At 44.9% G+C, this 13394-nt stretch overlaps 1 protein-coding gene across 2 annotated transcripts in view; it reads right to left on the bottom strand.

Annotated features, from left to right (window-relative positions):
* Nucleotides 1–13394, bottom strand: part of LIN54 (lin-54 DREAM MuvB core complex component) — a 95952-nt gene that overhangs the window by 11217 nt on the left and 71341 nt on the right. For both annotated transcript variants that reach the window (XM_077476144.1, XM_077476145.1), the window contains 3 exons: nucleotides 7946–8048; nucleotides 7544–7681; nucleotides 6760–6962 (listed from right to left, as the gene is read on the bottom strand). In XM_077476144.1, the coding sequence (XP_077332270.1) occupies nucleotides 6760–6962; nucleotides 7544–7681; nucleotides 7946–8048 (444 nt within the window). The remainder of the gene's footprint in view (nucleotides 1–6759; nucleotides 6963–7543; nucleotides 7682–7945; nucleotides 8049–13394) is intronic.

The following is a 13394-nucleotide window of genomic DNA, read 5'->3' as shown; positions in this document are numbered from 1 at the left end:
AAATGGAGGTCTCATAAACCTGTTAGATTTACAGGTTACGAGCCCTAAAGGGGTTTTATATTCTATGCATTAGGGTGAAAAACCTTCTGTAGTGCATCAGCCCCCCACAGCCCCCCTTTCATCTCTTCAGCGACGAGAATGAGCACAGCATCTCCAGCCGCTGTCTTGGGTCCTTACTGATAGCAGCAGCCATTGGCTCCCACTGCTGTCAAACAAATCCAGTGACATGGGAGCCAGGGGTGTCAATGGATGTAGCAGCAGGACTCAGGAGCGTGTCCACATGTGTGCCCCGTTGGAATGCTCTGAGGGTGCAAGCAATGAGGGGAGGAGCAAGGAGCGTCGCTGGGGACCCCAGAAGAGAAGGATCTGGGCCACTGTGCAAAATCCTTGCCCAGAGGAGGCAAATATACCAACTTTGTTATTTAAAAAAAAAAAATTATATATATATATATATATATATATATATATATATATATATATATATATATATATATATATATATATATATTTTTTTTTTTTTTTTCAGCTGGTGATCAGCCATCATAAAAATATGATCTGGATACTAAAAAAGGGTCACCCGTCATGGTTTCCGGCTCTCCTGTTCTTCCGGGGAGCCAGGGACAGTGGTAAACTACTTTCGGATGGCGAGCATGAGGAAACTGAGGAATATCCATTCCCTGATCACTCTGCAATTAATGAAGCTGGAGGTGATGAGCATATCATCACTTTGGGTTCCTTGATTAGCTGCAGCAGAGGTTATATCAGGGGTCCAATAGACCCCAATAATGCCTCCAATAAAGAGGACCTGTCAATTGCACCATGCTATTGAATAAGGGGGCTTGAGATTTTTTACAGAACCCCGGTCACTTCAAGCATACAAACAAATGCAAATGTGTGCTTAGGGCATGCACTTGTATGAACACATAGCACCACAAACACTGCAGTGAGAGCAATCTATGAATGGGGAGAGAATGATCAGACTTACAGGTATGGGATTTTTTTTTTAGCTAACCTTCAGCTTTACAATAAAGCCTTCTGAATCCCTCTATAGAAAGAGTTGGTATGATTACACCCTGCAACAATAGACCCATACTGGTAGCCATAGAGATGTCAATATCTGCAGGGTCTGAGGCAGATTCCAGGGAAGAAAAAGATGTTCTAAAGGAAAAGGCTCAAGCGTAAACTTGTAGCCTGTAGCAACCACCTAACAGACCTCAGTGCCAAAATTAACAATGAAGATGCAGACAGGAGAAACCTTCACGAAGAACTAATGGTGCACTGAAATGCAAATTCCGGTGCCGAAACTGAAAATTCAGGATACACTGAAGCCTGAAACAGACAGTTAAAAAAAATAAAAATAAAATAAGTTAATTTATTTAACGTGGCTGGCATTTTTGCATTGAAGTCAATGGGCTGCGATTTTTCATTGAAGTCAATAGGGGGCATTTTCGCATTGAAGCCAATGGGACCTGATTTTGCATTGAAGTCACTAGGGGATGTTTCAGCATTGAAGTCAACGGGACACGATTTGGCATTGAAGTCAACGGGACGCAGCATGCCATTATTGACACCTTTTTTTTCTATTGGCAAAAACACAGATAACCCTATTTTCAGCCAATGATTTTCGGCAGCCGATATATCGGTGCATCCCTACACAGAACATAACTTTTCAGTGAGCTTGGCTAACTTTCATTGTCTAAAATAAAATGTGTTTTTGTTTTTTAAAAACCCATGAATAAGGTTCTCAGTTGCTGGGTGGGGGACTGTCCTTAATCATGGACACTGTCTGTATTTTAAAGCGTCTAGCTTTCTTCTGCTGCAGACTGTGTTATTAAGCCAAATGTCTGATAAACAGCTGTGTATATTGAATAGAGAAAATAAAAGTTTTGTACTCACCGTAATATCCTTTTTTTTTTTTTTTTTGGAGTTCATTGAGGGACATAGAAAGAAGTCTTTAAACTTTGGATTTTACTGACGCCTACAGAAGCATTAGATACTTGTAAACAGAAACTAAGTCAGCCTAGGATAATTCTTTCTACTGCCAGAATACCTCAGTTTTGTTGTGAAGTACCAATAGCACGATCAAAAACAGACAGGTGGGACCTCCAAGTATAGGATTTTACCGCGAGTACAAAAACCCTATTTTCTTTCTTGTTCACTCTGGGTCAGAATTTTTTTTAACCCATGGCATGTCTAAAAGCAGTCTGACTGAGGGATAAACAACACAGCAATCAAATGTTAACAGGTCAGTGGGGACAGCTACAGCTCAAAGAGCCACCTAAAGGACCTCACCCTTGAAGTTGGCATCAGATGGGGCTAAAACACCTACCTGATTAAACTTAGACAAGGTGGCAGTCTTGCAAATCTGTAAAACAGTTGCTTAATGCAAAAATAACCAACAAGTGCTCAAAAATCAAATAGAAAGCACCTTGACAGGAGTCCTTGAGACCATATGCTTAAACGATGGTCTGTTTGTGCCACCTAGAGAAGATGAAACAAAAAAAGCTGATGCCACTTTTCAGGATCCATCTGGGATGAAAAAAGGGAATCCAGCTTGAAGGAGAGGTGCCTTTTCCTTTTAATGCTGGTGGCACTGAGGAAAGCCAGAATGCCTATAGACCTGCATGGTGCTGAGAATGCGCAGTCTTTGTAGGCAATTCGGGTATATTGGAGGAACTACAAACCCCAGGGAGTAATTAAAGAGGAAGTAAACCCTGATGGGTTTACTTCCTCTTTTTTTCCCTGCAAAGGTAAAGCATAATGGACTACTATGCATCGCATAGTAGCTCATTATGTGTCACTTACCTGACACAGGAGCCAGCGAAGTCGCCGCTGTCCCCTGTAGTCCGCCGCATCCATGTTGCTTGTGGCGTCTCGCAGCTCCGACGAATCACAGCGGCGCAACCGCGATGACGTCACTCCCGCGCATGCGCACGGGAGTCGCGCCTCGCAGCTCCGCCGCTGTCATACGGCGAAGCCGCGATGACGTCACTCCCGCGCATGCGCACGGGAGTCGACAAATTTGGCAAATCCATTCTTGGATTTGCCGCATTTAGTGCGCATGCGCGCCGCTGTCTACGGCGCATGCGCCGTAGACAGCGGTGCCCATTTTCGGGCAAATATCTCCTAAACCATATAGGTTTAGGAGATATTGCTTGGACCTACAGGTAAGCCTTAATCTAGGCTTACCTATAGGTCCAAGTTGTTTGGAAGGGTTTACTTCCTCTTTAACATACAAGGAACACTTTTTGAAAGCACTAATGCTTTACACACAAAATAGACTGATTGATATGTTTGGATGACACTTCTATTAGACTTTACATATTATGAATTAAAGAGTATCAGTATTAGCTGTGGGTTTTAGCATGCCTCTTGGGTGATGAAGGTACACATGCTGCATTGACTGCTTAGTCTCTTAACTCTTCCATGGTATTTGTAGTTCCTCCAATATGACTGGAGGCTGTTTGAAGGTACTGCTGGAATAAACAGACTATTTGATATCTGTGAATGACACTTATGTGAGACTTTTTATAAACTCCAGAGCAGCAATGTTAAGTGCAGGGTACCATCTATATATAGTGTAACCTTTGTACAGTGGTGTGAAAAAGTGTTTGCCCCCTTCCTCATTTCCTGTTCCTTTGCATGTTTGTCACACTTAAGTGTTTCGGAACATCAAACCAATTTAAACAATAGTCAAGGACAACACAAGTAAACACAAAATGCAATTTGTAAATGAAGGTGTTTATTATTAAAGGTGGAAAAAAATCCAAACCATCATGGCCCTGTGTGAAAAAGTGATTGCCCCCTAAACCTAATAACTGGTTGGGCCACCCTTAGCAGCAACAACTGCAACCAAGCGTTTGCGATAACGTGCAATGAGGCTTTTACAGCGTCCTGGAGGAATTTTGGCCCACTCATCTTTGCAGAATTGTCCTAATTCAGTTACATTAGAGGGTTTTCGAGCATGAACGGCCTTTTTAAGGTCATACCACAACATCTCAATAGGATTCAGGTCAGGACTTTGGCTAGGCCACTCCAAAGTCTTCATTTTGTTTTTCTTCAGCCATTCGGTGGTGGACTTGCTGGTGTGTTTAGGATCATTGTCCTGCTGCAGAACCCAAGTTCGTTTCAGCTTGAGTACACGAACAGATGGTCGGACATTCTCCTTCAGGATCTCTTGGTAGACAGCAGAATTCATAGTTCCTTTTATCACGGCAAGTCTTCCAGGTCCTGAAGCAGCAAAACAGCCCCAGACCATCACACTACCACCACCATATTTTACTGTTGGTATAATGTTCTTTTTATGAAATGCAGTGTTCCTTCTACGCCAGATATACTTGGACACACACCTTCCAAAGAGTTCCACTTTTGTCTCATCGGTCCACAGAATGTTGTCCCAAAAGTCTTGGGGATCATCAAGATGTGTTGTGGAGAAATTGAGACGAGCTTTGATGTTCTTTTTGCTCAGCAGTGGTTTTCTCCTTGGAACTCTGCCATGCAGGCCATTTTTGCCCAGTCTTTTCCTGATGGTGGAGGCATGAACGCTGACCTTAACTGAGGCAAGTGAGGCCTGCAGTTCCTTGGACGTTGTTGTGGGGTCTTTTGTGACCTCTTGGATGAGTCGTCGCTGCGCTCTTGGGGTAATTTTGGGCGGCCGGCCACTCCTGGGAAGGTTCACCACTGTTCCATGTCTTCACCATTTGTGGATGGTGGCTCTCACTGTGGTTCGCTGGATTCCCAAAGCTTTGGAAATGGCTTTATAACCCTTTCCAGACTGATAGATCTCAATTACTTTCTTTCTCAATTGTTCCTGAATTTCTTTGGGTCTCGGCATGATGTGTAGCTTTTAAGGATCTTCTGGTGGACCTTACTGTGTCAAGCAGCTCCTATTTAAGTGATGCCTTGATTGTGAACAGGTGTGACAATAATCAGGCCTGCGTGTGGCTAGAGAAATTGAACTCAGGTGTGGACAACCACAGTTATAGTATGTTTTAACAAGGGGGGCAATCACTTTTTCACACAGGGCCATGATGGTTTGGATTTTTTTTCACCTTTAATAATAAACACCTTCATTTACAAATTGCATTTTGTGTTTACTTGTGTTGTCCTTGACTATTGTTTAAATTGGTTTGATGTTCCGAAACACTTAAGTGTGACAAACATGCAAAGGAACAGGAAATGAGGAAGGGGGCAAACACTTTTTCACACCACTGTATATCTGGAGAATTGACATTAGACCTGTGTGTATAATCCCATAATTCTGTTAGACAATGGTATGGATTTTCTTTATACATAGAGTTTGAAGAGGGAGAGGAGTGTAAATGTTTTCATTGGTCTTACCAATGTAAGTTCATTGCTGTGAGCTGTGTGCACTGCTGAAATATATACACAGACTGAGTGTGTTTTTCAAAGGAGCAATAAGTTGCATGATTTTTATTCTAGAAATTAGACTTCCTGGCTTTGTGCATTGTAGTAATCAATGACTCAGAGAAGCCCTGTGCCTCAGAACCTAGGCTTCAGCAGACACACCAATAAAGCCAGCGATGGAGAAGAATGGCAAAATCACTCACAGTGACAGAAGATCCTGACAATCTGGCAGTGCTCAGAAAAGGTTTGGTTTTACCAAGTTGCTGTACCACAACAGTTTGGGCCAGTCCAGAGTAATCAGGGTTACCAGAATGCCTTCTATCTTAAGGCCGGTTCACACTGCAGGCGAGGCGAGGCGACTCCGACTTGCCTCGCCGCGACCTGCCGCGGCCTCAGCGGCGACTTGCAAATGACTTCTGTATAGAAGTCAATGCAAGTCGCCCCGAGGTCGCCCAAAAGTAGTACAGGAACCTTTTTTCTGAGTCGGAGCGACTCAAGTCGCTCCTCTCAGAACGGTTCCATTGTACAGAACGGGGGCGACTTGCGAGAGCGAGGCGAGGCGAGTCGTGCCGCCTCGCATCGCCCGCTGTGTGAACCGGCTCTAAGGCCTCATGAACACTGCTGCTGTTAAACTCACACATTTGTGAGTTGAAGTGTGTGTTTTTTTTTTTTATTTTAACTGCCCTTAACCTCCCCTCTATGTTATCCTATGTGCCCATGCAAGCATGGATGTTTTTAGCAATTTGTCAGCAGGGGAGTTTAAAGGCTGTTTTCTGAACAACTTAAAATTGCATTCAGGAGAAGTTCTTCTGACCACAAAAAATGCTGAATGCTGTAAAACTTGCTTTTAACAGCGTTCATCATTTTTTTAATTCTTGGTTTTAATTTTACAAAAATGCCCAAAAACACTGTTAAAAGACGAGCAATGTAAAGCCACATTTTCCTACCAGCAATCCAATGTCCAGAAAGAGTTTTTTTTAATAAAATGTCCTGTGTGCACTGGGTCTAATACACAGATCAGTTTGCACTTATCCTACACAGCCACCAGGGCATTCACTGCTTCTGTTCAAGGATCCCATTACCTGGAGACAAAATTGACCAGGTTTGCTGTTGAACCTGCAGGCTAGGAGGTCCACATTTGGTGTCTCTCACCAGAGACGTAGGTCTTAGAACACCTCTGGGTCTAAGCACCGCCAGCTGAGCAAATCTGCCTGCCATATGTCTTGCATTCCAATCTATCTTGTGCACATTTTATCAAAAACTTTAGAACAGTTTACAAGAATCTATGGACTATACATGAAACTGCAACAGACTTTTAAACCGTTGTAATTTTATTTTATATGCGACAATCTTGAAATTCAAAAGATATAAATTGTAAAATAAACCACTTACTTTCCCCCACCACTTGTTAGTGATGGTGCTGGCCTTGTGAGCAAATCTGAGATCTGTGAGGAGAGCTTAGTTTTGGCTGCAGTTTGTTGCTGCACTCTCACTTCTGCTGCATCTGCCAGATGCATTAATGTCTTACGTTCTGGGCTCTCTTCAAAATTTTTGCAACCTATGCACTTACATATTGAGGAGCACATGATTTTAGCCTGTGGGGGAAAAAAAAAACAAAAAAAAAACGTACAGACATAAGTGGAGAGAAAACAAACCGGAATGAAATCGGTTACTAAAGTATTACAATCATGCTATAGAAATTTAAATAAATGCACTGGGAAAGGACTTTCCAACAACAGAAGGGCAATGTAGATCTATTAAATGCTACGATCTTGAATGGTAACAAGTTTTACTAAAAAACAGCATTGTTGCAACAATTAATGTAAACCTTTCTTGAGAGAAACATGGAGGTTACCAATGCAGACCTTATTTTTCAAATAAAAGTTGCCTGGCTGTCACACTGACCTCAGGCTTAAAAGAGGAGCTCCAGTTTTCCCCTCAAAAAATTAAAAGTCCACAGCTACAAATACTGTTGTACCCAAGCTGAGTGAGCAATCAACTTGGGTACAATTAGCCTGCCCATAAATGGTTGGAAACTAGGCCAATCCCCACATCCCAACAGAAGGAAACCCACACAATGCAATGATACAGTTTGCATATTTTAGACCTAAACTAGACCTTCAAAGCAGTAGGGTTTATTCAGATTAATCCCTATACCTCAGAAAATCAACCTTACCTCGTAACATTCACAGTAGTTTTTTAAACATCCAGAACGTTTACAGTTGCATCCTTTGCTGTGTCTTCTATCAGACTCTCCTTCCTTTCCTTTACCAATTTTTGGTTTGAAAGCTTCAGGATTTCTATCTAGACAAGCCTAGAAGCAGATAGGAAAATGCAAAGAGGCTGTAGGTACGAGGAATACATAATTTATAAAAAAAGAAAAACATAAAAAGGTGCAATAAATCAAAAATATGGAAACATTGATCATCAACGCTGCTGCCCCAATTAAAGTTACACCATGCTTCGTTTTAAATAAATATACATTGGGGAAAAAAAATCAGGCAGTTATTAAAATCGACGCATACAAAATGATCTATACATCTAAAATCTATTTACTAACAAATTCCACTTTTCTCACCTTTATTGCTTTTTGTCTTTCATTTTCATGTTCTAAGTTATTGTAGCAATTTGTACAGTTGCAGTTGTTGCAAAACTCTCCATTCGCAAAGCAGTCACAATAGCTAAAAAAAATTATTAAAAAAATCATTAAAAAAGTCTAAATATTAATTGCAGTTTATTCCCAGAAGATTACATAACTTGCAATGCATGCTGAAAAACTAGCATAACTGTGGTGATTGATGCAGTACACATGTGAAGTGATTGGTCATCATGTTACCAAAAATCCTAACTTTTTAATTGTACATTACAGGACAAAGGATGCTTCATATTCATTTAACATGAGGGGTGAGCAATATTACAACAAGGCCAACATGCCCAAAACAGAAGAGGGGAGAATGCTTCAAAACTGCCTACAAGATATTTTGCTCAAAACTGCCATCTGCACAGACATGAACATAAATCTGTTAGAACTTGTAAATGTGTAAGGTAATGACAGGTAGCAGCTTTCTGCTTTCAACTTGAGCAACAGAAGCTTGATGCTGGATGCTGGATTTCTCATAAAGCACTGATACTTCTGGTGGAATGAACCCTAATAGGCAAAAGGTGGACTCTTGCCCTTAATACCATAGGCCTGAGGAATGGAACATGTTTTACCCCCAAAAAAAGAGCAGGTCTGTTTCTTCTTGAGCTATGGGGTTTTTATTTACTAAAGCAAAATCAGTCTCACTTATGCATCTAAACAAATCAACTTCCAGGTTAGAAGCTTACTGGTTTCTCTACAGAAGTGAGACAAATTTTGCCCTCTCTAGCTTTAGTTAGTAAACTCCAGTGTGTCGTGGCATTGTCTGACTGCACCTTTACAGGGAGTCCACGGATTTATCCGAAGTTCCAGAACGTTGACTGGTAAATTCTACACCTCTTAAAGCTGTGCTGCCCAAACTAAGAGTTTTTCTGAAATACCTCCCCAAGCCAACTGGCTGGCATTCATCACCAAGACCTTCCAGTTCATTGGAAAAATAGAATTTTTGTTCTCACCATAAAATCCTTTTCTCTGTATTTCACCGACTGACACAGCTCCTCTCTTTAGACCATTGGGTGGTTACGTCACCTTTAGGAGAGTACTAGGCATAACATTTAATAAAGAAAGCTCAGAACTTCTAGTTCCGCCCAAGGGGCGGTCCTTTAGGTAACAACCCCTCAGCCTGCCTTGCAGCTTCAGTACGTCAACAAACAGTATAACGTAAAGAAAAATAGGAGGGGCAGGTGCTGTGTCAGTCTGTGAATTACAGAGAAAAGGATTTTATGGCGAGTACAAAAATCCTATTTTCTCTTATATTCACCGACTGACACAGGTCCTCTCTTTAGACCATTGGGACGTCCCCAAGCAGTGCCAAAACGAGGGGTGGGAAAAACAGCATAAAACTTCATCCACCATGGCATGTGGGAACTAGTATAAACTTTACCCACAAAAAAAAAAAAATGACAGTGTGTGGGAAGTACCAAACTTTTTTACCCACAAAAAAACAGGGTGTTCCTCAATAGAGAAACCCTCAAACCACACCAGAACTGCGGTAACAAATGCAACAGTGCATTTACCTAAAAGTACTGCGTTTTTACCCAAAAAAGCAGGAAAAAAAAAAAGTAGTATGTGCAATTGCAATTATACAGCCGCCTGCAAAACTTTGCGGCCAAAACAGACATCAGCCGATGCACTGACATCGATCTACATTGTAGAATTTTGTAAAAGTGTGAACAGACGACCAGGTCACCGCTTTACACACTTGAGCAACAGGCTCTTGATGTCGGAAGGCCCAAGAAGTTTGGATTGCCCTTGTGGAGTGGGCCATGACCGGAAAGGGGGGCACCTGCCCCTTAAAAGCTTAGCCCTGTACTACAATCTGTCTGATCCACCTGGAAATGGTGGCCGACGAGACAGCCATGCCTTTTTTCGGACCAGTCACCGAAACAAACAGGGAATCTGACTTCCGAAATGGAGCCGTTGCAGCCAAATACATCCTCAGAGCCCGAACCACGTCCAGGGCATGAAGGGCCACTTCCTTAGGACACAGAGATGGTAACACAATGTCTTCATTGATATGGAACGCCAAAACCACCTTCGGCAGAAAAGAAGGTTGCGGACGCAACGCCACCTTATCCCTGTGGATAACCAGATAGGGCGACTTGCAAGACAAGGCTGCCAGTTCCGAAACCCTCCTGGCCGATGGGATGGCGGTTTCTGAAGCCCCGATAATGCCAGGTTCAGATCCCACGGAGGTAACGGTGGATGCACCGGAAGAACTACATGTCGGACCCCTTGAACAAAAGTGCTCACTAGAGAGTGAGACACCAGGCGTCGCTGAAAAAAAAAAAAAAAAAAAAAAAAAAAAGGACAGCCAAAGCTGATATTTGTCCTTTAATGGTGCTTATTTCTGGTCTACTCCTTGCTGGAGAAACAGCAGGATCCTGGATATAGAAAAGGAGAGAGGACGGCATCCTTTCTCCTCACACATGGAGATGTAGGCCTTCCAGGTATGATGATATATCTTCCGAGAAGATTTCCCTGCTCTCAGCATAGTTGGGATCACCGAATTCGAAAGACCCCAGTTCCTCAACACCTGGCCCTCAATAGCCATGCCGTTAAAACCAGCGATGGTAAAGCAGGGTGGAGAATCAGACCTTGAGACAGAAGGTTTTCTCGTAACGGCAGTTGCCAAGGGGCATCCACTACCAGGCGCACTAGGTCTGCGTACCAGAGACGCTGGGGCAAATCTGGGGCAACCAGTATTACTGGGATCCCCTCGGCCTCCACTCTGCGGAGGAAAGGCATAGATCAACTGATACTGACCCCACGGAGCCACCAGCGAGTCTGACGCGTCTGCCCAAAGATCTCTTGTCCTGGATATGAATCTCGGCACCTTCGGATTGAGACGGGAGGCCAGAAGATTCGCATCTGGTGTGCCCCATCTCAGGCACAGTAGCCTGAACACCTCCAGATGCAATGCCCATTCTCCTGGGTCCAGCATCTGTCAACTTAGATAGTCCGCCTGCCAGTTCTCCACTCCTGGGATGTAAATGGCCGACAGGGCCGGTACATGTCGCTCTGCCCACTGAAGGATGTGAGCGAACTCCCATGCGGCGGCCGAGCTTCTTGTTCCTCCTTGGTGATTGACATATGCCACCGCCATGACGTTGTCTGACTGGATCCTGATCGGACGCCCTCGAAGTCTTATCGACCATGTGGAGAGGCATAGCCTGATCGCTTTCAGTTCGAGCAGATTGATCGGCAACTTGGATTCCTCCACCGACCAGAGGCCCTGGGTCGACTGAACTCCCATTACTCCACTTCAGCCGGATAGGCTGGCATCCGTCGTGCTCACTGTGCACTTCAGAGGTAGGAACGACTTCCCGGACCGAAGTGCTGGGGACCTCAGCCACCAGATCAGGGAATCCCTGACTAACTGGCTCACCTGAATCTGCCGATCCAGGGACAATGGAGATTTGTCCCATTTTGTCAAAATCTCCTTCTGCAGGACTCTGGTGTGGAACTGGGCATACGGTACTGCCTCGAAGGAGGCCACCATGAGTCCCTGGACTCGCATGCAGAAGCATAGAGACGACCACCTGCGGTTCATCAACAGTTTTACCGCAGCTCTGAGTCTGCAGCTTGTCTGAAGGGAGAAAAACCTCTTGCTTCCATGGAGTCCAGCAGTAAGCCTAGATACTCCAAACATTAAGTCGGTACAATCACCGACTTTTTTAGGTTCAACAGCCACCCAAATTCATGCAGGGTCTGCATGGTGATCGCCACATCCTCTTCTAACTCCGAGGCGGAATACGCTCTCAGAAGGAGATAGTCTAGGTATCCCATGATTGCAATCCTGCGTTGTCACAGCAACAGGAGCCAATACCTTGGTAAAGACTCAGGGGGCTGATGCAAAACCAAAAGGGAGAGTGGGCCAAACTGGTAGTCGGCTTCCCTGACTGCAAGTCACAGAAACTTCTGATGCCGGAGGCATATGGGTACACACAGGTACGCATCCTGGATGTCCAAGGATGCCAGGGAGTCCCCTTGATGGAGTGCAGCGACTACTGAGCGAACCAATTCCATTCTGAACCTCTGTACTTTTACAAAGTAATTGTGGGTTTTCAGGTCCAAGATTGGGGACTACAAACAGGTTCCAGTAGAACCCCTGAAAACGTTGCGAGTCCAGAACAGATACTATCACCCCGTGACTCAGCAGGTCCCTAAACGCCCCCAAAAGGGCCTCCCAGCGAGCCGGGAGTATGGGTATGCTGGAGGGGAAGAATCTTTTTTGCGGCCAAGAGGAACTCCATCTTGTAGCCTGAGGAAATCAGATCGCAGGCCCGTTGGTCGGACAACAGAGAGGCCCACCGGGCAGCAAACTCCCAAAGGCGACCCCACACCCGTGTTGCGGTCAGGGGCAAACCTTCATGCAGTAGCACTTTTGCTCGCAGGCTTGTTAAGCTTGCAGTTCCAGGGACGCTTTGGTCCTTCAGAGGTCGTCCTGTCGGGCTGGGGGCACTTGGTAGAAGCCCCGGGCAGACGAAAAAGCAGTTTGTGAGCGGAGAAAGAGGGCCCTTGCCCACAGCGTGTCTCCTTAGCCTTCCTGGCCTGTGGGAGTAGTGTACTCTTACCACCTGTGGCATTTTTAATAATGTCATCCAAAGAGGCTGGATACTGGGGGGTCCACGACCGGAGGAGCCGACCATTTTTTGAGGGGCCGTTTTTTTCCACCTTTGCGCCCACGCATCGCCTCCATCTAGGCAACAAACAAATTGAGGAACGCCAACAAAGCGTCCAGAGGCACTGCACAGTCTGCAGGCGAACCGTTTGCAATTGCCTGGATTTCCGGGGAAGAAACACCAGTTTCTGGGGACTTAGGACAGTGATGGTCCCAGCCTTCTAACTGCTGCTGGCTGAGAGGCTCTTTCCCGCTGTCCATCTAGTAGTGCCTGTGTCAGCTCCCAAGTGCATAGGAGATCACACTACGCTGTCCAGAGCTGCTGCAAATGGCGCTGAAACTAATCAAAAACATGTTTAGGCTTCAAGAAAATGGCCACAGAGCGTCAAGTATAAAGGACAAACACAGGGAAAATGGCCGCTGAACTACAGGAAAGCATGCTGCTCCTTGCTCCACCATAGATGGCCGCCGAGCACTGTATACCATGAGGGACAGTGAAACAAAACAGGCAGAGAAATGGCGGTGAACAGCGCTACAGAGGTCGACAGGAACAGCCTCCAGACACTTCAAGGGAGAGATCCACAAACATCCAGGGCACAGCCAGCCAGCACAGCCGGCCCCCAGGTGAGAGCCCCTGCATATGACACACACCGCTCGGCAGCCTCATGCAGCATCCCCCACAGGGAGGGGGGGGGGAGATAGGGACAGGGAGAGAAGAGAGGGAGGTGGGGGACCCCCGAATTGACCTCCCAGGGAATGCCCAGC

The sequence above is a fragment of the Lithobates pipiens genome, unplaced genomic scaffold, assembly GCF_037356315.1.
Source record: "Lithobates pipiens isolate NorthernLeopardFrog02 unplaced genomic scaffold, aLitPip1_a1.2 Scaffold_13, whole genome shotgun sequence".
In the NCBI taxonomy this organism is placed as follows: Eukaryota; Metazoa; Chordata; class Amphibia; order Anura; family Ranidae; genus Lithobates; species Lithobates pipiens.
This window is presented reverse-complemented; position numbering and strand designations above follow the sequence as displayed.